The sequence below is a fragment of the Schizosaccharomyces cryophilus genome, assembly GCF_000004155.1.
Source record: "Schizosaccharomyces cryophilus OY26 unplaced genomic scaffold supercont4.9, whole genome shotgun sequence".
Taxonomy (NCBI): Eukaryota; Fungi; Ascomycota; class Schizosaccharomycetes; order Schizosaccharomycetales; family Schizosaccharomycetaceae; genus Schizosaccharomyces; species Schizosaccharomyces cryophilus.
The window spans coordinates 193,467-217,647 of NW_013185632.1; the positions used below are offsets into that span (position 1 = coordinate 193,467).

The 24,181-nt window shown below is 38.3% G+C and overlaps 14 protein-coding genes and 1 non-coding gene across 15 annotated transcripts; 9 read left to right on the forward strand and 6 right to left on the reverse strand.

Annotated features, from left to right (window-relative positions):
- Positions 1-258: 258 nt before the first annotated feature.
- Positions 259-4,087, forward strand: SPOG_04386 (DUF171 family protein). The gene is made up of 2 exons (XM_013170462.1): positions 259-873; positions 927-4,087. Exons 1-2 carry the CDS (start codon positions 775-777, stop codon positions 1,731-1,733), a joined length of 906 nt encoding a protein of 301 aa, XP_013025916.1. The 5' UTR covers positions 259-774; the 3' UTR covers positions 1,734-4,087.
- On the reverse strand, positions 1,785-3,066 carry SPOG_04385 (lipoic acid synthetase). Its single transcript, XM_013170461.1, has 2 exons — positions 3,001-3,066; positions 1,785-2,957 (listed from the first exon to the last, which is right to left on the reverse strand). Exons 1-2 carry the CDS (start codon positions 3,049-3,051, stop codon positions 1,893-1,895), a joined length of 1,116 nt encoding a protein of 371 aa, XP_013025915.1. The 5' UTR covers positions 3,052-3,066; the 3' UTR covers positions 1,785-1,892.
- Positions 4,013-5,736, forward strand: SPOG_04384 (SNARE Sed5). The gene is made up of 2 exons (XM_013170460.1): positions 4,013-4,491; positions 4,545-5,736. Exons 1-2 carry the CDS (start codon positions 4,293-4,295, stop codon positions 5,282-5,284), a joined length of 939 nt encoding a protein of 312 aa, XP_013025914.1. The 5' UTR covers positions 4,013-4,292; the 3' UTR covers positions 5,285-5,736.
- On the reverse strand, positions 5,366-7,789 carry SPOG_04383 (box H/ACA snoRNP assembly protein Shq1). The gene is made up of 5 exons (XM_013170459.1): positions 6,977-7,789; positions 6,866-6,933; positions 6,489-6,819; positions 5,702-6,429; positions 5,366-5,651 (listed from the first exon to the last, which is right to left on the reverse strand). The coding sequence occupies exons 1-5, from the start codon at positions 7,049-7,051 to the stop codon at positions 5,516-5,518; spliced, it is 1,338 nt and encodes a 445-aa protein (XP_013025913.1). The 5' UTR covers positions 7,052-7,789; the 3' UTR covers positions 5,366-5,515.
- Positions 7,730-9,303, forward strand: SPOG_04382 (DNA binding protein). The gene is made up of 3 exons (XM_013170458.1): positions 7,730-7,948; positions 8,272-8,335; positions 8,385-9,303. The coding sequence occupies exons 1-3, from the start codon at positions 7,849-7,851 to the stop codon at positions 9,094-9,096; spliced, it is 876 nt and encodes a 291-aa protein (XP_013025912.1). The 5' UTR covers positions 7,730-7,848; the 3' UTR covers positions 9,097-9,303.
- Positions 9,304-9,434: 131 nt separating this feature from the next.
- On the reverse strand, positions 9,435-9,806 carry SPOG_04381 (uncharacterized protein; the record flags this gene model as incomplete). Its single annotated transcript, XM_013170457.1, has 1 exon — positions 9,435-9,806. One exon carries the CDS (start codon positions 9,804-9,806, stop codon positions 9,435-9,437), a length of 372 nt encoding a protein of 123 aa, XP_013025911.1.
- Positions 9,807-10,304: 498 nt separating this feature from the next.
- On the reverse strand, positions 10,305-10,535 carry SPOG_04380 (uncharacterized protein; the record flags this gene model as incomplete). Its single annotated transcript, XM_013170456.1, has 1 exon — positions 10,305-10,535. The coding sequence occupies one exon, from the start codon at positions 10,533-10,535 to the stop codon at positions 10,305-10,307; it is 231 nt and encodes a 76-aa protein (XP_013025910.1).
- Positions 10,536-10,752: 217 nt separating this feature from the next.
- SPOG_04379 (type I ribosomal protein arginine N- methyltransferase Rmt3) lies at positions 10,753-12,808 on the forward strand. Its single transcript, XM_013170455.1, has 3 exons — positions 10,753-10,834; positions 11,069-11,164; positions 11,211-12,808. Exons 1-3 carry the CDS (start codon positions 10,792-10,794, stop codon positions 12,602-12,604), a joined length of 1,533 nt encoding a protein of 510 aa, XP_013025909.1. The 5' UTR covers positions 10,753-10,791; the 3' UTR covers positions 12,605-12,808.
- A 158-nt stretch (positions 12,809-12,966) lies between these two features.
- SPOG_04378 (U2 snRNP-associated protein Msl1) lies at positions 12,967-13,382 on the forward strand (the record flags this gene model as incomplete). Its single annotated transcript, XM_013170454.1, has 2 exons — positions 12,967-13,194; positions 13,245-13,382. 2 exons carry the CDS (start codon positions 12,967-12,969, stop codon positions 13,380-13,382), a joined length of 366 nt encoding a protein of 121 aa, XP_013025908.1.
- Positions 13,383-13,748: 366 nt separating this feature from the next.
- On the forward strand, positions 13,749-15,964 carry SPOG_04377 (transcription factor tfiiic complex subunit sfc9; the record flags this gene model as incomplete). The annotated part of the gene is made up of 4 exons (XM_013170453.1): positions 13,749-13,856; positions 13,902-13,989; positions 14,056-14,143; positions 14,236-15,964. 4 exons carry the CDS (start codon positions 13,749-13,751, stop codon positions 15,962-15,964), a joined length of 2,013 nt encoding a protein of 670 aa, XP_013025907.1.
- Positions 15,965-16,044: 80 nt separating this feature from the next.
- On the reverse strand, positions 16,045-19,400 carry SPOG_04376 (cytoplasmic isoleucine-tRNA ligase Irs1). Its single transcript, XM_013170452.1, has one exon. The coding sequence runs from the start codon at positions 19,325-19,327 to the stop codon at positions 16,133-16,135; it is 3,195 nt and encodes a 1,064-aa protein (XP_013025906.1). The 5' UTR covers positions 19,328-19,400; the 3' UTR covers positions 16,045-16,132.
- Positions 19,401-19,590: 190 nt separating this feature from the next.
- Positions 19,591-22,521, forward strand: SPOG_04375 (spindle pole body protein Sfi1). The gene is made up of 2 exons (XM_013170451.1): positions 19,591-19,735; positions 19,789-22,521. The coding sequence occupies exons 1-2, from the start codon at positions 19,663-19,665 to the stop codon at positions 22,245-22,247; spliced, it is 2,532 nt and encodes an 843-aa protein (XP_013025905.1). The 5' UTR covers positions 19,591-19,662; the 3' UTR covers positions 22,248-22,521.
- Positions 22,395-23,154, reverse strand: SPOG_04374 (histone H3 h3.1). Its single transcript, XM_013170450.1, has one exon. It carries the CDS (start codon positions 23,021-23,023, stop codon positions 22,613-22,615), a length of 411 nt encoding a protein of 136 aa, XP_013025904.1. The 5' UTR covers positions 23,024-23,154; the 3' UTR covers positions 22,395-22,612.
- Positions 23,155-23,174: 20 nt separating this feature from the next.
- On the forward strand, positions 23,175-23,919 carry SPOG_04373 (histone H4 h4.2). The gene has a single exon (XM_013170449.1). It carries the CDS (start codon positions 23,285-23,287, stop codon positions 23,594-23,596), a length of 312 nt encoding a protein of 103 aa, XP_013025903.1. The 5' UTR covers positions 23,175-23,284; the 3' UTR covers positions 23,597-23,919.
- A 180-nt stretch (positions 23,920-24,099) lies between these two features.
- On the forward strand, positions 24,100-24,173 carry SPOG_16402. Its single transcript has one exon. It is a non-coding gene; the product is annotated as a tRNA-Ala (tRNA).
- The last annotated feature ends 8 nt before the right edge of the window (positions 24,174-24,181 follow it).

Below are 24,181 nucleotides of genomic sequence, written 5' to 3' on the forward strand. Positions count from 1 at the left end.
CTTTTCCCTTGTACTTAGCCGTCTTCACTCTCTCAATCGAACTGCTTGTTTTTTCTGGTGTCATACATCACTATAGTACGTTAGTAAACAAACCAAGTAGAAACGTTTTCCTTGGTAATTTGACGAGAAACCTGTGTTGAATCAATAAAGAGAAAAAAAAAGGAAAACCGCTTAGTTATAATAAAGACGAATCGTGTCTTTGGTGCACTTACGACTTGTGCTTTTCTGCCTTTTCAGTTCTGCAAACAGATGGAATAAGTAAGAAGCCATAATGCTAATCAATAGGCTGTAGGAAACTAAGCTATGCTTCAGTCATTTACAAAACTGGAACTTCCAGTCGCAAACATCCAATTTTCTTGAGCCGTGATTGTTGATGAATTTCCTGTTTACTCTTGTGTTTGATCTAAGCATTAGCTCTTACACAGTTTCATTTAAAAATGCTTTGTAAGCGTTTTACTTGAATGGCTTGAAAGGGTATTGGACTTGGGCTTTATGCCCTGATTCCCTATAGTCAACTGCTAAATTTTTCATATACTCATTCACCGGTCATTTGCGCTCGAGTAGGGATTCTTTCTTTTCATCAATTTACAAAAACTTAGTGATCCTTGTGGTTTACCGTTGGAATTCTTTCAAGGGCTGCTTCTATTCAATCATCTTTTGCTATTTCCTGTTGTGTTTTTTTTATATTTTGTTTTTCCCTTCTTGCATGGAATAAATTCCTAAAACTACCTAATTCTCATCACCAGAAGCTTTTAGTTTTGTTATTTGTACAGTATGGAATCCACTAGACGATACACTGTTTCTATAGCCATTCCTGTGTCTTGCTTGAATGAGGCTCACAATCTACAGCTCAAAAGCGCCCTTGTCTACCAGGTAAATGCGAAAAAAACGAATTCAAAAGAGCGTTTAGCTTACAAATTTTCTAGATTGCACGACTGGCTATTGTCTACGAAATTGACGAGATTATCTTAGTCGCTGATCCGGCGAATGTAAAACAAACGCAAAATGCCAGTGCTTCCTCTGATTGCTATATACGGGACCCATTGAAGTTCTTTTCTGACATCCTTCGATATATGGAAACTCCAGCCTTTATGCGCAAGGTTCTATTCCCTTTACTTCCCCATTTAAAGTATATGGGGTTGTTCCCTTTAATTCCTCTACGCAACGATTCTAGTCAAGTTCCTGATAAAAATTTCCCTTACAAAGAAGGCTATGTTCTTAATCAATTGCCTCGCTCCAAAAACAAATACCTAGTTCACGTTGGAATTGAGCATCCTATTCAAGTTACTTCTCCACAATCACTTTCAGCCAAGGATAGAGTTACCGTTCGGATGAAGCCACAAGCTCCAAATGCTGAAGGGCATTTGCAAGGAGACATAGTATCTTATACAGCTCCTCGCGAAAAAGGAGGAAGGTATTGGGGGTTTCAAATTCGGCCTTCCAGTTCGCTAAGTGATCTTATTAAAGGACCTTATAAAGGTGGATATGATTTAAAGATACAAATAAATAATTCCGCCCATGCTTCTCCTTTGGAGTTATCGAACAAGCTCCAATCCTCCTTCCGTCACGTATTATTGCTTTTTGGAAATTCTTTTGAAAATCAACCAATAGATGATGTGCACACCGTCAATCCATTTCCTTTCATGCTACCTATTCAACCACGACTAGAGGAAAATCTTTTAGCTGCTATGGCTCCGCTCTCCAGCATTCTAAACAGTCATGGACGACACTAAAATCTTCGTTGATAATTCTTTGCTACTGAAAATTTATGTAGAATTTAATTAGGGTTAGTATGGAATTAGAAAAAAAAATGATTATTAAAAATATTAGGTTCTTCGAATAGTGCAGAATGCCAAAATGATGGATTTATGAAAACTCATGACAAAGGAACGTTAAGGACCAGCTAAAGTTGAATTTCCTGATCTCTTCTCAATCAAGTTTTTAATGAAAAATTCACCAGCCTTATAGCTACTACGTACAAGAGGGCCACTGGCAACATACAAGAAACCGAGCTTTTCAGCAACTCCTTGCCAATACTCAAACTTCTTAGGGTGGATATATTCTTGAACCTTAGCATGACGCTTCGTCGGTCTCATATATTGACCAAAAGTTACAACATCAACACCATGAGCTCTCAAATCCTTTAATGCTTGCAAGACTTCCTCATCTCTTTCACCAAGTCCCAGCATGATACTTGTTTTCGTAATCAAATGAGGAACCGTTTTCTTGGCCTGCTCCAAAACATTCAAACTTTGACGATAAGTGGCTCTACGGTCACGAACATAAGGGGTCAAGTCTTCCACAGTCTCTACATTATGTGCAAAAACATCGAGACCAGACTTGGCAACCATTTCTACGAGATCCAACCTTCCACCAAAATCTGGTGTAAGTGCCTCCACAAGGATATGGGGAGCCTTTTGCTTGATGCTATCAATGGTTTTGGCAATGTGGTTGGCGCCCAAATCAGCCAGATCATCTCGATCGACACTGGTGAGCACAACATAACCTAGATTCCAACGGGTGATGGCGTCCGCTGTTTTTTCAGGCTCATTGGGATCTAAAGGAGGAGGGCGGCGACTAGTTTTGACGGAACAAAACCTGCAACCACGAGTGCAAGTATCACCCATCAGCATGATCGTTGCAGTAGCTTGACTCTTGTCCTTTCCTCCCCAACATTCTCCAATATTTGGACATTTTGCCTCTTCACAAACAGTATGCAGATTTAACCCGCGTAAGTCATTTTTTATTTTGGTGAAATTGGACCCAAGCGGCACCTTCGTTTTCAACCAAGAAGGAAGACGCTTATGAACTGCTCCATTAGGAAGCTCTACCTTTCTATCTAACTCAAAGGCTTCCTCCCCATTAAGAGGCTTTTCCAGATTTAAGAAGTCTGAAAAAGTCGGTCCTTTCGCTAAACGCTCTGAGAAGTTGTCTGAGTAAAAGCGAATCGACGCACTCTTCTATCTTGTTAATTGTTTATTTTTATTGGGTTTTACTTACTCGAAAGAGTACTCTTTCCGACTTTAGCAAATTTCCAGATACTCTCAACATAATGGTAGAGAGTTGTTTTTGACAAATTAAGTGGCACTAAATTGAAGCAACCCACATCGGGAAAATCATAACAACATGACTTGGAAATGAATTTTATTAGAGAGAAAGAAAAACTAACAATAAATTCAAAACACAACTTATGAATGGTGCTACTGACCTTGTCTGCAACATCAATAGCAGGCGAGAATGTTATTATGATTTTGGCTGACAAAAATCAATCGTGATAGAAAATAGAGGACCGTGAACCTGATGAAATTCATCTAGTCTTGTTTCTCAGCCCTTGTTGTGAATACAATTTCAACACGACACTTGAGGTCTGTTTAAAACGAACAATTGCGAACGTGGATACAAAAGTGAATCAGTATTACCCTTTTTCCTATAAATATTTTCATCAATAGTTAGGGATCAAGGGCTTCATGGAGGACTTTGGCTTTGCTAGTTTGACAGCACTATAGGTTTACGTGTGGTTTTAGCAGGAAGAAACGAAGCTTATAGTCGCTTTTCAGGTTTATTAGCTCCTGAGGATATGGAAAATTGCCAGAAAGTACAAATGCGCATGAACTTACCTGCTACAGGTTGAACAATGCGTTTCTAGTTTGTCTTAATATTTGTTTCTGGCTTCGTTTCATCTTTATGAATGGCCCGCTAACACATTCTTTGTACTTAAAATCTTTATCGCCGCATAAACACAGAACGATCAGCTCCAGTTTCATCCTACGGTGTGTTCCATATGCCAGGTGAAAAGTTCAAATCATCTACTTACCTGATACACTAAGGACGGAGTATCATCATCAATCAACAGTGTAACTTGAATTCTTTATATAATAAAACTAAACTTGCAAGATGTCGCTACAATCAAAGGATTCTCAGGCTTGATTCTTACATGTAATTACTCAACTGGCAGCAAGCAATTGAAAGAAAGAAATTCATCATTATATAGTTATTATTCCGTGCATCTATTTATGACATTCAGAGAATCATGTAAACAAACTGATGCATCCTAGAGTGTGTTTACTTTCACTCAAAGCATGTCCAGCCAAACGGCGAATTTCTTTTTCTTCGTGCCAATATACTATATTTTACTCTTTTATTTCTGCTTTTTCCTTTAAATAAGAAATTGTAATTACCAAATTTGTCTTGTTTTATCAAACAACCCAAGAAGACAGCCACCACCAGCTTTCCACACATCACAAGGTTTTCTAGACGACATTGAGTAAAGCACACACTATTGGAAATTATTCATGTCATTTCAGGATAGAACGGCAGAATTTCAAGCATGCGTTGCAAATACCAGAGCTCGAATGAGAATTTCTTCATCAAATGCAGCAATGAGTAATGCATTGCAAGCAAAGCATCAGAAGAGCGAGTTTACTACAGTCGCAAAAAAGATTGCTTTCAAAATCAGTGAGACAAGTAAACATTTACAACGTTTATCCCAACGTATGCCCATTTTAGAATTCCTGTTGGCAGAAGAACACTAACTGTTGATTTAGTCGCCAAACGGAAAACGCTGTTTGATGATCGGCCAGTGGAAATTCAGGAATTGACATATCAAATCAAACAAAGCCTCTCTTCTTTGAATTCAGATATCGCTTCTCTACAGCAGATTGTTCGTCAAAGCTCTAAGGGTACTCGAAACAAACCTGCTCAAATCAATCAGCACAATGAGAATATTGTCGTTTCTCTCCAGAATTCACTTGCTGATACTAGCATGAACTTTAAAGATATTTTAGAAGTTCGCACGCAAAACATGAAAGCCTCCCAAAACCGAACAGAAAAATTTGTTGCTTCTACTTCTCTAAATACTAATCCTCTTGCTAATAATAATTCTGCTACTTCGCCTTTTAATTACAACGAATCCAAGTATGAGCCAAATGACGATTACCTTGCTTTAAATCTAGGAGAAGGCGCGAATACCCGATACGAGCAAATGGCATTACTGGAAAATCAAACTGACGTGTACTCCCAGCAAAGAATGTCTTCTATTGAAAGCATTGAGAGTACAATTTCCGAGCTGGGTGGAATTTTCTCTCAATTAGCACAAATGGTGTCTGAACAACGTGAAACTGTTCAAAGGATTGATCTTTACACAGACGACATAGCATCAAATATTAACAGTGCTCAAAGAGAAATCCTGAAATTTTTCGATAGAGTATCTTCGAACCGTGCGTTGTTATTTAAAATATTTGGTATACTTATTGCCTTTTTTCTTTTATGGGTCCTTGTAACTTAATTTATGTCTTACAGTTGGCTACTCTTCTAATTACGCATTCGCTTCCTATTTCCTATGCGGAATGACGGTTTGATACTTTGTCATCGCTCTTTTTTTCCAACTTTTAGTTATTGGTTATGAACTGCTGGTTCCAACTGCTTTTCCCTAGAATACCTGGAATACCAGTCTATACCTTTCTCCTAATGCTTCAATGTTTAACATTCCGTTTACTTTTCTGATTTTTATATGAACCTAATCCTCTCCATCATTATCCTCTTCCATTTGTTGAATACTTTCCGCTTCCAACTCCTCTAGTTGCCAGCCAACGTCAGACTTTTTTGGCATATATTCCATAACCTGATAAGTCAGGGCTTCTAGCACGTTGTCACTAAAACCCGTTAGTATACAATTAAGCTTTTAGATTTTCATTCATCTTACTTTGCTGTTTGAATCCAATAAGCATAATCATTAATAATCATGGTATTGTAAATGTAATATACATCATGATGTTCAAATAAAGATTTCATGCGGAGTAAAACACGAAGAATCCATCGCTTTCCCAGGCTGAGAATGGCATACGTGTCTTTCCAACATGTTTCTGCAAGATTCCAATTTCGATACAAGGGATATGCCAAGGATCGGCGGAAGCATGCACAAGCTACTTCTTGAATTGAAGAAAAATTTGTGTCAAGGCATGCGATATTAGGAGCCATGATTCCAATGTTCCAGACAGATTCACTGCTAGGGTCTCCTAATGTTGTCCGGTGATCATAAGCATATGCGAAAATTAGTGCCACCAGGTTAAGGTAAATCCTCTTTGGATTTTCAATAATATATGATTTTTTCGGAAGGGATAATAAACCTTGCTGTTCATTTTCTGTGAATTCAAAAGGTATTGGTTCTCCGGATTTAGCGCGTTTGGACAATTCAACATAATCAGGAGTGTAGTGAATCAACTCATCAATCATCTCATGATCGTAAAAATCAGCTAAATAATACTCTGGATCGAACTTCTCATCTTCTGTTTGCTTTCGTATTTGGCTCCTTTGTACCGGGTCCGTAAGTTCAGGCTCTGGCAACACGTTTATTTCATTCCCCTCCAAGTATTTAAGTAATCCAGTATGTTGATCATTAAATCCGTAATTTGATGTAGATGTATATTTCATCTATTGGCATATTAGCTTACACCGCTGGTAACTTTGAGTAGCAAATTGTTTCACCATACCTTTTTATCTTCCATCCTTTGAAGCAAACCCCAGTCGAAGTTGGGATCATCAAAACGGATATTTCTCCAATCGATTTCTGGATCAATGTCGTCTGCTTGTACCTCTCCTTCTGTACTTGCTGCAGCCGGGACATCACCCACTTCTTCAATCAATGCTTTCTTAGGTGTCTTTGATTTTTCTTTATTCACAAGTAAAGTCGTTAATAAGTCTAAATTAGGAAACTCTTCCCCAGGAGTTTCCTTGGCGAATTTAATATGAATCATTCCTTTCCCAATGTCATAAGAAGCATGAGATCGTTCATCATCTAATACATTTCCCGGAAGCTCTAGTCTTAATCCCTGTTAATCAAAATTTATCAAAAAAGACTTAGACTTACTTCAAGAAGTACGGGGCGATACAAAAATGGATCTCTGATCCCATAGCTTCAATTTCGGCATTTTGAGCCTATACGTGTGAGTCGTGATCCTTTCACAAAAAAAAACTTTACCTTTATATGAGGTGCATGAATGCTTAAATAAAGAAAATCCGCATCCTGCTGCAAATCAAATTTTGGAGTAATCATTGCTTAGGATAGGTGTATGCACACCGGAAAGCAACATTCATTTCACAAATGTTTATGATGTTAATTTAAAGTCTTTATGCCAAATAGAGTATGTCAATAGAACAAGAAAACGCTTTCTTCTTCTAAAGACACTATACTAGTTACAAGCTACAAGGTAAGGTTTAGTAGGGCATTCCTTTGAGGAAGGTCATGAATAACTTTTATATATATGTTTCTCTTAAATTCAGTAGAAGTGAAGGATTGAACCGAAATTGTTGCCAACTTGATCTTTAGTTACTAGAAGGATTTGTCACAGACAGTAAATCAAATTTGCCCGTTGTGAAGGACTATCGTGTGAACTTTAATATCCTGTAAAACTTGTAGATGAATGAAAAAAGCTTCAGTTTTCTTTGTAATAACTATGTTATCTCGAGTCTTTCCTCATACAAGCAAACCATTGGGAACCTTTCAAAGGCTTGAGTCCAGTTCAAATAATTTCAATTTAATCATTATTTTTTTTCATTGAATTAATCCACGTGAATTCTTTTCAACTGACTAAAATCTTTAAAGAAAAATCAATACTGCTGGGTTTAGAAAGCCTTTCGTTTCATGTAGCAACATTGAAGAAGAAAATAAGCACCTATTTTTTTATACAAAACAATATATATATAGAAACTTCGTCACCGGTGATTTTTGGACCATGAAGTCTCTCTTGTAGCAAGATGAATGAAACTACATACTCTCTACAAGAACAGTTTTCCTGCGTTCTCCAAGCAATTGAGCGGCTATAAAATAGAAAAATATATAAATAAGGAAATATGAATATCTCAAGAAACCTTTTTTTGCTACCGCGATTAAGCACTTTACTATGCAGCAAGACGTTTTCCTCTTCAGCCTGGGCATGGTCAGGTCATAATAGTAAGTAAGAAACAATCTCTTGTTTCAAAAATATACCCCTTGTGTTTCTACTGTAGCGTAATATTGAGTGCTATTAAGACCTGGTATGTTTGATTCTGTTGGTCGACTTGTCTCATTCTGCAATGGAAGCAAACAACTTGAGATATCAAGTCCTTATTTAGAGATTAAATTAGGTGCTTTCTTTTGTCTATTATTCCTTGGAGGCTAATCCTTAGTTGTTAATTACATTGCACTGTTTTTACATGTGAAACACAAGAGGGTTCATTACTGAAAAACCCATCACGGTTCTACTTTATCTTTCTATAGTCTAACTAACTTTACAGAATGGTCCAAAATTAAACACAAGAAATCTGCAAATGACCAAGCGCGTAGTAAACAAGTCGGAAAGTAAGTCTTAAAGCTAATGGAAAGTACAGGATGCTTACAATGGTGATAGGATTTCACAGGGTATTACGATGACTGTAAGAACCGAAGGTTCCAATCCCGATATGAATATTCGGCTTGCAACACTTTTAGAGCAAGCACGCAAAAATTCCATTCCAAAAAGTGTTATTGAAACAGCAATGAAAAGAGGATCGGGAGGAGGAGGAGCGGATGGTAACCTAATGCAAGCTCTTGATTACGAGGCAATGCATCCATCGGGCGTTGGATTCATCGTTGAAACAATTACCGATAATAGGACTCGAGCGGCAGCCAACATTAAGCACGTTCTTAAGAAGTATGGTGCATCATTGTCCAACGCCAGATTTTTGTTTACAAAGAAGGGAAAAATTGAGGTAAATCAGCCGGTCGACCGCCCTTCCATGGAGCTTGGGAACGTATTGGACGATGCAATCGAGGCTGGAGCTGAGGACATAGTCCAGAGACCAAAAGAATTAACAGATGAAGAAGATGAGGGCCAATATGTAATACTCACGGAGCCCACTTCGTTGAATGAAGTTGCTCAGTATTTCAGGTCGCAGAAATACGAAATTAAAGACTCTCGAATGATCTATGTGCCGGTTCCTGACACAGCAATCGACTTGCAGACAAATGAACAAGCGAAAGATCAAATGCAAAATCTGATTGACGAGTTATACGACATTGACGATGTCATGTATATTCATACAAGTGCCGCCAACTCTCATTATTTACCCTTAAACAACTAACATTGGTTTGAAATATCTAATCTTGTCTTTTACAACCCCTCTCAAACAAAAAAGAATACCTTTCATTTGCATAACTGATACTAGCTAGCATGTCTGTCAATCGCAAACACAATTATCCTTGCCTTAATGCTATAATAAATGAATCATACACTTTTTTATAAAAAAACAAATTTATTAATAATATTATATCTAAAATACAACAGTGAACATGAAATACGTTTAAAATAAGGCTTAACTCTGATACCATCGACAAAAAGTAAAACCTCTCCACTTTACAAAACATATCAACGTGGAATGAAACACATCTGAGGATTGAGAGCACATTCAAGGTTATCAGTTTAGGTAAAGTGAATACTCTCAGTTTCATCAATTAAAGGGTCATTAGGATCACGATAGTGAATCGTTGATAAGCTAGGAGACAATCGTCTTTGTACCACTTGAGCTGTAGTGGCAGGTAAACTAAGCTGTGTTCGTTTTCGTTGTCGTACCGCCCCCGCAACTTCACGAACTAAAACATCGAAAACACGATTCACGACGGCCGACTCAGTATCAAGAACATCCGCAAAACTATCAAATGTGAATTTTTCTTGGTGTTCTGGCAAACGATGATTGTACACCTCTAGCGCGTGATCTACCAGCTTCTTCGTTTTCTGATGAAAATCCGCAACGCAGTCTTCTTGAGAGTCATACTCTACAAATGACCGACCCATGGCTTCTTAGCGTTATTGGCGAAAGTTTTGATCACGAAATCTCGCTTGTTTTCAAACAAGCTAGCAAGCTGAAAGTTGGAAACTTTAGACTTTTCTTTTCTAATAAACCAGTATCAAAAGTAACCTTAATGGTAAAGAGATAATTATCAAATAGATCCTAAAGTTTTACTAAAGTAATGGCAATTCCAATAACGACTCCTAGGGATCGCGGTGAAACAAAAATAACGAATTCCAAAGAATGTATGATAAATGAAATAAGCCATTTGAGGAAATCATAGCGAGCCAAAAATCCATAAACAAAAGCTGTGAATAGGAGAGGGGAACAAGGTATTCAGAAAAGCAAAGTACTATCCATAAGAATTTATTTATTCTTTCATGTGAATGGAGAAATGACTAGATACGTCCAAAAATTTATAAAAATCATAATGACTGAAATGAAATTTCGGGAAAAGCAAAATAGCCGTTTCTCTTGTCTTAAAGATTAAATGCGCAACAATTTCACCAAAAGTTTGGCAATAGCTTCCTTAAAGCCTTTCTCTGTGATTTCTTTGGCTCGTGCATTTGGCGCTGTCTAGCTCGGGTACTACTGGAAGTACCGCGAACTAAATGTTGTCCTCCAGCGTGATGACGGAGTAAAATCTTCTCTTTGCCAAAAGGGACCCAACGCTTTTTAGCACCTGCGTGAGTCTTAACTCCTCGAACGATGTCAATTCGTATAGGATTTGGCATAGCAGAGCGAAACAAACCAGATGTTAGAAAAAACATTTTTTAAAAACGATCGTTATATCCTTAAGATCCAAAAGAACAATATTACTACGAACTCCCAAAAACCCTCAAATTGTATAAACTGTTGTAGCTACACATAGGTTGACAGCTACTGCTTGTACAAAGCCTTGTTACTTACCCTTGCTACCTCCATCGAGGTAACGCGTAGGACAGTGTAAACCAAGGGTTCTTTCTTTGCCCTCTGTAAACATCGAGAAAAATGGATAATCGCAGTGATTCTGAGGTTGATTGGGAAAATGAAGGTACGGAATTTGAACTCTTATAGAAAGCAGCCTTGCAGGGCGTTTGTTAGCCTTGTACAACTTGTCTTGCTAGAAGTTGCCAATGTGGCCGTGTTTCAGCAAAGTGTTGAGGAAATTTGGAGATTAGGATTAAACATGCAATTGAATTACATAATGAGGAATGCTTGGCTGTTTATCTTGGACTTTGACATTTGACTCTGGTTGATCTTTGTACATACTAATGTCCTTTACTAGTAGACGAAGTCTGGGAAGAACAACTGGAATTCAATTGTTTGTTCTGTAAAAATGTGTTAATGTCCTTAAATGACTTATGGAACCATTGTAAAGAAGGTAAGTAGACCATCGGCCCGAAACTTATTTGCTTACCGCCTTTCAGCACACAATTTCGATTTTCAAAAAGTAAAGAATGATCATCACTTGGAGTTCTACGACTGTATTAAACTTATTAATTACATCCGATCCCAAGTAGCAAAAGAGAAGCCTATTGATTTTAACAATTTATCTACTGTACTTGCTTCCGATGAATACATGATTTCCGTATTCCCTGACGATGCTGTTTTGTTTTCTTTGGGAGATACTTTGGATTCTGACTTTGAAGAAGACGCTCTCGACGTTGCTGTAGATCATAAACACACTGATTCTAATAAAGACGAGCTCAAGTCGTTAAGATTACAAACGAAAATGCTGTCAACCCAGTTGGAAGAAATCAGAAAGGAAAAAATGGAAGAACTTACTTCCCAAACTGCAAGCTCATCTTTGCAAGAACCTGGAAAATTGATAGACAATGATTCTTATTACTTTGAGTCGTATGCTGGGAATGATATCCACTTTGTCATGCTGAGTGACAGTGTACGGACAGAAGGATACAGAGACTTCATCTACGAGAATAAAAACCTTTTTCATGGAAAAACAGTCTTAGATGTTGGGTGCGGAACAGGCATTCTGTCCATGTTTTGTGCTAAAGCTGGCGCCAAGCAGGTTTACGCCGTCGATAACTCTGATATTATACAAATGGCGAGGACAAATGCATATGAAAATAATTTGGCTGATAAGATTACGTTCATTCGAGGAAAGATTGAGGAAATACAAGTCCCTGTTCCCAAGGTTGACATTATCGTGTCCGAATGGATGGGTTACGCCTTAACATTTGAAAGCATGATTGATTCAGTTCTCATTGCTCGTGATCGATTTTTGGCTGCGGACGGTCTTATGGCTCCTTCAGAAACGCGGTTGGTTTTGAGTGCAACCACCAATAGTGAGATTTTGGAGGAACCTCTCGATTTCTGGAGTGATGTTTATGGATTTAAGATGAATTGTATGAAAGATGCTTCTTATAACAGAGTCAATGTGGATGTGATTCCTGCTTCCTATGTGAATGCGGAACCCGTTGAATTTGCTACCATCAACATGCACACATGTCAAGTACAAGATGTTAGCTTTAAACATCCTTTCTCTCTTACTATGAAGTCTTCCGGTCCTTTCTGTAGCTTTCTGGTTTGGTTTGATACTTATTTTACCACCTCAAAGCATCAACCCGTTCCTTCGTCCGTAGATCAGTCTTTTGGTTTCACAACAGGACCCCACGGTACGCCTACTCATTGGAAACAATGTACGTTAATTTTACGTGAACGTCCTCATGTCGAAGCTGGAAGCGTGATTCATGGATCCATTGCCTTTATTAAAAACTCTGTCAATAATCGTGATTTGGATATTGAGGTTTCTTATCATGTTAATGGACAAGACTACACACAGTCCTTTATTTTGAATTAAACAACAATGGGGGTAATATTTTTTGGACCGATTCTATATATTCGTCTTTCAGTTAATATATTTTCATCAGGGTTTGACTCTGTTCAGCCATTATTTACGGGCACAAAGTTGGGAAGTGGTTAATCTAAGTATGGATGGATTCTTACATAGAGATAAAATTTTTTTTTTGGTATTGACACTTAAATAATTTTCTTTTTTGACACTAAATTTAAGTAAGAATAGGATTCTGTAATTGCTCTTTCATTCACTCTTTATTATATTTACAATTCTCAATTATCGCACTCCAGCGCACTGGTTTCATGTGCAACGTTTCTGGCATTTACATTTACCAGTATTCTTCAAAATCACAAAACAAAAGAAGAATGAATCGCAATACACTCTACGTAAATAATTTGAATGATAAAATAAACAAAAATGACCTAAAAATATCTCTCTACCTCTTATTTTCGACGTATGGGACTGTTGTGGACGTAATTACTTTAAAGACACCCAAAATGAGAGGTCAAGCACATATTGTCTTTTATGATGCTTCAGCTGCGGCGATTGCTATGAAAGCTTTAAAAAATACTCAGTTTTTTGGAAAGGAAATGGTAAGCAATTTGAGCAAACTTTCGGTATACGAGACTAATTCTTGACATAGCGGATTGACTATGCGAAAACACGTAGTAAAATGATTGAACGGATTTACGGTTCAGAGGTAAGGGGTCCTCTGAAGCGTTCAAGGGAAGACGCGGACGTTGAGAATGAAGATGCTGGAATGCTGAAAAGGGCGTCTTGATCTTGTTTCCTTAGCTTTGGAATACTTTCATCGCATGAATTCAAATGGTTGAGAGCAATGGTCCCAATGGATTATATGTTTGATTCTGTTCACTTTGAAAGTTAGTAAGAGCAATTCACAAACGCGTTAAAAATCGTTTGCTTTATCTGCTTTCTTCATGTTTTTGTTCCTTTCTTGAAACCGATGTTTGAAACCGTCTTTCTTAATATGCAGTACATGAATTTATTTGGCTGGGGAGTATTTTTTATTTTTGATCTTTTTTTTTGGTGAATGCCTCGTTTGTTTATTAGTGAGCTTTAGCACGATACACTTTTCTGACACACTTTCCTATTACGACCTTTTTGGCAAATCGAAGCGCATGCAATAATGCCAAAAGATGTGTCTTTGGATTTTTTACCATCAAGTTTCCCGAGTTGTGAATGGTCGCCTGACGGAAAGTTAGCCTTCTGTAATGGCGGACGCGTGCAGATTCTGGTAAGCAATATTCGCCGTCATTTTTTCATTATTAACCGTAAATAGACTCCTTCTCATGAAATTAATACCCCCAGTTACATCAAGTCACTGGCCATTTTGGAGAATTACGATGAGAATGAACGAATGTATTCGCGTAGGTGTATACAATTAGATCTAGGATTGTAAGAAAAATCCAATCAATTATGCTAATTATGAAAAGCAACGGATTTGCGCATAGGTGATTTGATTTCGAACCATACTGCTCGAAAGGTTGCTTGGTCTCCTACTGGATTATCTGAAAATTATGGGTATGTATATTAACCACTTAAATCATGGTGAACTATCATTGTCTTCTTTTGTACTGTTAAATCCCTCAATAAACGAAACTAACGCAGTCAAGATGCTTGCTGACGGTTTTAACAAATCGATATCAGGTTTATCTATATTCATCCAATAGTAAAGTTCTGCATATGAATTGGAAGTGTGTATGTTGCTTAAACAATTATTTATCAAGAGAATCCCTTGCTTCTTTGCGCATCCATACCTTTGCTTGGTCGCCTCTCCTTTCTCTCCCAAAGCTTTCTCCCTGGGGTATTTGTTTACTAGGTTTAGGGGCAGAAGATGGAAATTTACATGTGATTTCTTTATCTAGGAACTCGGATATGCTTACTAAGTCCATCAAGCTTGAATGTGGATGGTTGGTACGGCTTTCCTTTTCGTCATGGACAATTTATAATCACGCAGCAGTCTGCAATCTTGTTTGTATATCTCAGAATGGCGAAATTTATGTTGTTCGTGTTTCTGTAAATCTCTTAACTGGAAGTTTCGAAATGCGTCATCAACGTTTTCCATTTCAAGTCGGTCACCGGCCGATAGCACCAGCTATAGCCTGGTCTCCTGTGCTTAACGACGAAGAATTCCTTGCACTTGCTTATCCAAGAAGTCTTTACATTTCTTGTTATAGCAGGTCAAATGAGAAGTTTCTTTCAATCACATCACACGATCTGACTTCACTTGCTTCACCGGTAGGTGTTTTCTTTGCTAGCAACGACATAAGCCAATTTTCAGTGTATATTTTGACTCCCTTAGCCGAACTACAAATTGTACCTGTTAAAATGGATCCAAGCAATACTTTCGAACTTCCTGAAAAACAACTTCTCGACAGATTTTTAACGCATCGTTTACAAAATTACGGTTCCACTTCGGAGCCATCAAAAAGCTTACGTATACATGCTTTTTGTCCTTCGCCTTTTTCTTCCACAGCTATCATACATTTCAGCGTTTCGTATCCTCAAAGTTTTATTTATACTGCCTCGGCAATGGAACGGAGCTTTTGTGCTACTTTTCCAAGCATTGCCTTAAAAGCTACGTTTTCTCGTTTAATCAATTCTTTTCTTACTAACTGCTGTTCCATACCTGCAGAAGGCTGCTTCTGTGAATTTGCTTTATTAGAAAACAGCAGTAAAGCAGATTTTGACGTAAATAACATGCTTTCGGAAAGCTTATCCCAACTTTTAATTTCAGACTTTGATTTTTGCTTGAGATTAAAAGACACGGCACCTTTTTCTACTTTAACCAGCGTATTCTTTGATGCGTCTTTAAATGCTTTAAGGCTTCTCTATGGATGGAGTGTCTATAGTCAGAAAAGTCTGAATCTCTCTATTTTTTCTTCTTTGCGTAACAGACTAGTCCTTTCTCTTATGGTTTTCGCTTTAAACAAAGTATCCTCGAACAATAATTATCTGACTGCTACTTGTAAAGCAATTTTAAAGAATTGTGTTTCTTTCATTTACAAAGAATTATCTGAAGTCCCAGCCGTGCTCGAAATTGCTGATCAAATCGCCAAGTATATTGATGTTCCTTCCGCATTCCAAGAACTATGTCCTGCTTGCAAAGATCATATAGAGTTTACGAATGAAGCAATAGCAACTTGTAGTAAAGGTCATGTATGGCAACGTTGTTCAATAACTATGCTTTTACTATATCAACGAACTGCCAGATACTGTGGAATTTGTAAATCTGTTACTGTTGATTGGGCGTCGTTGAACGTCGAAAGCACATGTTTTACGAAAGAAATTCAGGAAGAGCTGAGTATTTGTTATTTTTGCGGTGGTCATTACCTATCATGATTACTTAGATGTACAGAATTTTAACTGAATGAAGTTAAAAAGCTCAGAATGCTTCCACATGTCCTTACACTCTTTTTACCATTTTAAAAATACATAGATCACCCATAGATATAAAAAATTTATATTACCTTCTGTTATCCGAAATGAAATAGGAAAATTTTCAGTAATCTAAAGCTTCAGAAGACTCAAAATAAAGGTAGCACCTTGAACATCTTGTTCTTCCGAGGCAATCAAACCTGATTCCTCATTTCCATCACTTTTTTCAATTCCCCGGCGCAAGATCTTAGTGAACAATGGGTCATTTCTCTCAATAGCTTGCTCTAATCCAATAGTATCATTTTTGAAAGCATAAGTCATGCGAACGTCGTCCGTTACCTGTAATTGGCTCTTTTTACGAAGACGCTGAACACGATTGATAACCTCGCGTGCCAAACCTTCAGATTGCAACTGAGGATCATTCTCAGTGTCAAGCAAAACTATACAGGTACCGTCGGTATTGGATTTCAGATATTCATTTTTGTTTTGAACAGACCGAATGATTTGCAAATCACCTTCAACCAACTTGATGCCATCAAGAAGCATCTCACCATTCTTTTGGAATTGTTTAACGTCTTCAGTGGTAACGTTAGGAAGAGCCTTTTTAACCCGAGCCATATCTTTACGAAGCTTCTTACCCAAAACAGGCCAATCAGCTTGAGCACTGTAAACAACGCCATATTTTTCTTCATCAGCGGTGAAGATGACTTCACGGACGTTAAGCTCCTCTAAAATATAGCCTTCTAATGACTTAGCATCTTCAAGGTATTCAGGATCAGTAACGATAACCACAAGGCTTCTCAAAGGTGTCTTCAAAGAGATATTGTTTTGTTCACGCACATAACGGGCAAGTTCAATGATAGTTTGCATGCGCTTGACACGACGCAGAACAGTCGCATCAGAAAGTTCTTCCTTGTAAGAAGGGAAAGGAAGGAAGTGAACGGATCGTAAAGACATATCACTATGATCAATCTCCATGTAATTTCTGAGTTGTTGGTAGATGTTCTCAGTAATATAAGGAGTGAAAGGAGCCATAATGCGAGCAAGGGTAAACAAAACAGTGAAAAGAACGTTCAAGGCCACAACAGTTTCTTGTTCACCGTTTTCACCCTTCAGTCTACGTCTGTTAAAACGAATGTACCAGTTAGTCATTTCTTCAATAAGACCGAGCAATTGAGGAACGACTGTATACAAACGATATTGTTGCATTTCTTGATCAACGAATTGAATAAGATATTGACAGCGAGCAAGAATCCAGCGATCCATGACATTCTTACTAAGCTCAACATCTTCCTTATAAACAAAATCTTTACCATTAACCTTCTTATAAAGAGCGGCTTGAGCATCAAAGAACTTATAACTGTTCCACCAAGGAATCATAACTCTTGTAACAACTTCTCTGACACCGTCTTCCTTAAATTTCAAGACTTCAGCACGTACGACTGGTGAATTGATGAGGAATAGACGAAGTGCATCAGAACCATATTTTTGGATGATAAAATTAGGCTCAGGATAATTCTTTAGACGCTTAGACATTTTTTTACCGTCTTCAGCCATGACCAAACCGCTGACAATAACGTTCTTGTAAGGAGCATTGCCAAACAATAAAGTACCTAATACGGTGAGAGTATAGAACCAACCACGAGTCTGATCAACACCTTCAGAGATGAAATCGGCAGGGAAACCCTTTTCAAAGTTCTCAACATTTTCAAAAGGATAATGACGAGAAGAATAAGGCATACTACCAGATTCAAACCAACAATCGAAAACTTCAGAAATGCGGTGAAGGGTACCCTTACCCGTCTTTGAAGGAATAGTGATGTGATCAATACTATCTCTATGAAGATCATTAATTCCTGAAACACCAGAAAGTTCTTCAAGTTCCTTAACTGATCCAATGCATACAATTTCTTCGTAATCATCGCTAGCCCACAAAGGAATAGGAGTACCCCAGTATCTGTTACGTGAAATATTCCAGTCACGAGCATTACTAAGCCAGTTGGCAAAACGCTTATCACGAATGTTTTGAGGGACCCAATGTGTTTTCATCACATTGTCAACCATTTGATCAGTAATACCCTTGACCTTAACAAACCAACTGGGTACAGCACGATAAAGAAGAGGAGTGTCAGAACGCCAACAGAAGGGGTAACTGTGAAAGATTTGACTGTGACGGACGAGACAGCCTCTGTTCTTTAAAGTACGGATAATTTCTTTATCAGCATCTTTGACATATTGACCAACAAAGTCAGTGATTTCTTCAGTGTAGCGACCCTTCTCATCTATAGGGCAAGGAGCAGGATGATCAGAATCAATAATACCGTTTGCCCAAGCAGCGTCATAATCTGCTTCACCAAAGGCAGGAGCTTGGTGAACTATACCAGTACCAGAACCTTCTTCGACATAATCAGCGTTGTAAATTACGAAAGCATGATCTTTGAAAGTTGAAGCAAAATAGGGGAAAAGAGGCTTATACTTCATTCCGTTCAGTTTAGAACCGCTGAAGCGCTCCAAAACTTCGAAGCTAGCCTTCTTGGGGTTTTTGTAGAGAATTCCAAGGCAAGCTTCCTGTAAAATGTATTTTTTGTTAGATTCTTTATCCAAAATCTTTAGGTATTCGAGTTTGGGATTGGCAGCCAAAGCCAAGTTGGAAGGTAATGTCCAAGGGGTAGTGGTCCAAGCAAGAACACCGACTTCAGGATCATCGACAAGTTCAAAAGCAACAACAACGGCAGGATCAGGAACTTCCTTGTAATTCTGTTGAGCTTCGAAGTTACTTAAAGGAGTGGTACAAGCAGTAGAATAAGGCATAACGCGGTATCCGCGGTAAACTTTGTCCTTTTCATAAAGCACCTTGAAGACCCACCAAATACTTTCCATGAAAGAAGGGTACAAGGTCTTATAGTCATTGTCAAAGTCAATCCAACGGCCCAAACGCTCAACAGTTGCACGCCATTCAGAGGCATAAGTCATAACAATGTTACGACATTCAGCATTATACTTGTCGATGCCGATTTTCATGACATCCTGGCTTCCAGTAATACCTAGCTTCTTATCGATTTCATGTTCAACGGGTAAACCATGAGTATCCCAACCAAAACGACGTTCGACGTGGTAGCCCTTCAAACAAGCGTAACGAGTAACGCTATCCTTGATTGTAGAAGCAAGCAAATGTCCATGATGTGGAAGACCAGTCGCGAAAGGAGGACCGTCAAAGAAAGTGAATTCAGGACGTCCCTCAGAGAGTTTTAGTTGTGTGCGAAAGGCATCAATTTCGCGCCAAAACGCCAAGACCTTTTCTTCTTCTTTAGGAACATTAAATGACATGCTGAATCGTCTTTGTAACAGGCTTTTAAGCCGCTTTTACACTCTTCAACAATCAGCAGTTGGTAGGGTTTTGTAGATGAGAACTTGTGATTATAAGATGGACTGCAAATTTTAGTGATCTATAGTGTACATTTGTAAGAGGTTTAACGTAGTTGAAGCATGCTATAAAGATGTTTAGCGTATTATAGAAAGCTCATCAATTGTAATAGCGATGAATAAAACGATCGTTATTCTTTCTGTCAGCGAGACGACTTCTGTAATAAACAAAAACACCGTTTTCGGTTTGATTTCGGATTTTACAGGTGGAATGGTTCAAATAAGTAGTTGTAAATAACATGAGCAAAAATGATGCTCAAAATAGAGACATAGATCATGGTCGACGAATCATGTCTTTGGAGTTACGTCGTGGTATGAAGTGTAAACAATGTCTAATACACGAAACTAACTGTAAAAATGTTAAGATTTGGAAATTTTACGAAGAATATTGTTACGACTTAGTGCTTCAAAGGAAGACTCTTCTCCATTATCAGTATTTAAGGCATATGAAAATGTATTACGCGAAAATGGGCTTAGTCCTTCTGAAAATCGTTACTATATTCGTGTTTTATTCCGTTTGATTTCTACTAAACGATACTCTTGGGAACAGGAGTGGAAGAATCTAATGTCAAGAATGGGGTTTTCTCACCTATCATCGAGTTTGCAAACTCCTTTACTTTCTCCTTCTAATCATATTTCTGACGACCCATTTATTGTCAGGGATTCAGATAAAAAAAGAATTACTCTTCAGGAGAAAGAGAATGTCAAGGACGGTAATAATTTTGCCAGCAATGCTGCGAAAACAATCAAGTCGCTTTCAGCGATGTCTCGTTTGGCAGATCAGTTTCGTTCTATTCGTGAGCATCAGCTTCTAGCAACAACATTTTATTATCTCCTCGATAAGCATATGTATCAGCAAAGAATTGCTACAATTTACGAGCGAAAAGCTACTGCTGTACATCGTACTTTTCTGCTGCTCAAATATTTCCCCGTATGGGTGCAAAAGATGCGCCAGGTACAGGAGGTTATGTCTACAGCTGAGACTGCTTATAATTTAGTTGTGCAGGAGAACTTCATGTACGCATGGCGTAAGAAGACGCGAGAGGTATATGCACGATACATTGAAGAACAAAAAAAGGTATTTTTGCATAAAGCTATTCTCCAATGGAATAAACTAGCAAATGAATGGAAAGAAAAGCATGAACGTATACTCCTGTTGCGATTTTTGACTCAGTGGAAACTTCGGAAGAAACAACAGAGCAACAGACGAGTTGAAGCAGTGGGTTTTTACAATCATACGCTTTGTAAAAATTGTTTTCGAGCTTGGAGACTAAAATCCACTGTTCTTTCTATAAAAAAAGCCAAACGAAAAAGTGTGCTAGCAAGTTCATATTTGAAATGGCGAGATGTTTCAGCAAAGAAGCAAGAGCTACGAAATGGAGCAGATTTTAAGTATATCAGGAATGTCGGAAAAGCTGTAATATCAAAATGGTATTCCAAAACCTCCGGTTATTATGCGCAATGTGAAAAGGCTGATGAATTTCGCGACAGAACATTGCTCGAAAACATGCTTTCTAATTGGAAATCGAAGACAACTACTTGTAGAAAACTTGATGATTGGATGGATGAACACGATGTCGAAATACTAAAATCTGCTCTTGAACGCTGGAGACATCGGTATTCTCGAATTGAAGATGGTTTACAGCTTGCAAATTATATTTTACAAGATACGTTTTTGACAAGATGGCGTTTAGCTTTAAAAACAAATATATTTCGAGAAAACAAAGAGTATGCGCTCCTTGTTCAATTTTATAAGTTTTGGCGGATTAGAGAAAAAGAACGTGCTTTTGAATATAATTATAACCAGAGGCTACTAGTAAAGACATGGGATACCTGGATCGAGCGGACACAAGGACTTTTAGAAGTAAAGGACGTTGCAGAAGATCTTCATCAGGAGCGCCAAATAAAGGCAGCCAAAAACTGTATTTTAAAATGGCGCATGCAATTATTGGAAAAGGAAGAGCTGCTTATCCATGCTGATGGCCTTTATAAGAAAAACGTAAAATTAAAGGTTTGGAGCAGATGGAAATACATCATGCAAAGAAAGGCTAGATTACGTTGGCGAGCGGATTTGATGTACGACAAGAAGCTTTTAAAATTATCAATGCAATTGTGGAGAGGAATTTGTGAGGAGGAAATTACCATAAAGTTGGAAACAAAGGTAGTTGATTATCAATCATCAATAGATGGAAAGCTAGTGGAACGTTATTGGAATTTCTGGATAGAAAAGGTTATGAAGCTTTCTGCACTTTCGATGGTGGCTGATCAGGCACGGCAGCGTGTACTAATCAGGGCTTATGAGGCATGGTCATACCAACATAGTGAGCTAAAAGGGAAATTAGAGCGAGCCGAACGATTTTACAATGAACGGCTGTTACGTTCGGCTTTAATATTTTGGCGGTACCAACTGCGGGCAGTACAGTTCCTACAAAATATTAGTGACTGGAAGCGACGGGAATTTGATCGAGGAATCATGCGCCGGGCGTTTGATTCTTGGAATTTGTTGACGTTCCGTGTCACGAGCCATACAATGCAAGCTGAACGATTTTACCAGCAAAAACAAAGTAAACTTTTGGGAAAAATGTTTCGGCGATGGATACAACGATATCGAATTAACAAAGAAGACTCCTCGATATTGGAGAACACTACGGGTATGGATGAATCTTCCAGTTTCATGCATGCGTTTGATACAACTATGCCATTGCAGTATGATAGTGTTTTAGGGACTCCATCAAACTTTCAACGGCAATGGAAGCAAGAGCTGAAAACTCCCATTTCTCGATTTTCCAAGTATCTGCGTCCGATTCCTCCAAAGACTCAGTAAGTAAGGATTCTATGTATGCTGGACTATTTGAACGGCGAAAGTTAAATGAATTTGTACGTTTATAAATTGGTTCATAAAGCATGTGTAAAAACACACTGACCGTGTCGTGTCGTTAATCCTAAATACAAAGTCTTCAATTAAACTAGTGTCAGTACAAAAGACCTATCTTTACGTTACAAATTCTACACCTACAATGCTAAACGAAGATTCATAAGAAGCATGCATAAATTAAACCATCAAACCAAGAAATGTACATTAATAAAGCTTTGACGAAATCTTCTCAAACATAAGGGGACGCGAAAAGAAAGTAAGATGCAATCAAAGGGTATAAATAGAAAGTCGTTTCAAACTACAAGTCTTCTACTTTAAGCACGTTCACCGCGAAGACGACGGGCCAATTGCATATCCTTGGGCTGAATGGTAACACGCTTACCGTGGATAGCGCACAAATTGGTATCTTCGAAGAGAGAGACGAGGTAAGCTTCGACGGCTTCTTGAAGGGCACCAACAGCAGAGGATTGGAAACGCAAGTCGGTCTTGAAGTCTTGAGCAATTTCACGAACCAAACGTTGGAAAGGAAGCTTACGGATCAACAATTCAGTGGACTTTTGGTAACGACGAATTTCACGAAGAGCGACGGTACCAGGGCGATAACGATGAGGCTTCTTGACACCACCAGTAGCGGGAGCAGCCTTACGGGCGGCCTTGGAAGCAAGTTGCTTACGGGGAGCCTTACCACCAGTGGATTTACGTGCAGTTTGCTTAGTACGAGCCATTTCAGTAAAGGAATTAAGGAATTAAAAGGAAATGCTTTAAATATAACACAGAGAATTAACGATTTCTTCTAGCAAAACCGACGAGAATGGCAATCTTACTTATATACTAGCATATGATCAACAACCCTAACCCTGGCAAGAATCAGATATTGGCGGTACGCGACGCGTTATGAATGCTATAAATACAGTAAATTTCACCTCACCATAACAAAACACTTCCTCTTGGAATTGATTTGGATATTAAACAAGAACTACTAAACAATGTCTGGTCGCGGTAAAGGAGGAAAAGGATTAGGAAAGGGCGGTGCTAAGCGCCATCGCAAGATTCTGCGTGATAACATTCAAGGTATCACCAAGCCTGCCATCCGTCGTCTCGCCCGTCGTGGTGGTGTCAAGCGTATTTCTGCTTTGGTCTATGAAGAAACGCGTGCCGTCTTGAAGCTGTTCTTGGAAAGCGTCATTCGTGATGCCGTCACCTATACCGAACACGCTAAGCGTAAGACTGTCACTTCCTTGGACGTTGTCTACTCTTTGAAGCGCCAAGGCCGTACCATTTACGGTTTCGGTGGCTAAACAATGTGTGCTATGGCCTTTTTCTTTACATATAGGACTTTTGGCAATTTGGAAGCCTATGTTTCGTCTGTTTTCAAATAAGTTATAGATGGTTGCAGCCACATGAAAGTGATGCGTATGCGGTGCGCTGCTAAAATTGGGCAGACTGTATGTGCGAGACATGCATCAATGCGGAATTACTCTTCCTGACAACAATCTTAAAGATGCTGAGCATCTAGCTTATGTCAGTTGGCTCCGGTAGCACTGATTCGAAAGTTGTTTATTTTACATATTTAATGATATTATGGATTATGATTCTATTCAATGTGCAACGTATATATTAAGTAAGAAGAAATTGTAGGTGAAGAATCTAGTAGATGATTTCGATACTTCGTATATATGAAGCAACCGAGTATACAAACTGTTATTACCGTAACTAGAGTTGATAGTCATGAGATATTAAAAACATATAAAAAACTGCGATATGAAATATAACCGTATTAATTCATTTTCAATAACGAAATGGGCATGTGGTGTAGATGGTTATCACGCTTCCTTAGCATGGAAGAGGTCCCAGATTCGAGTTCTGGCTTGTCCAATTTTTTT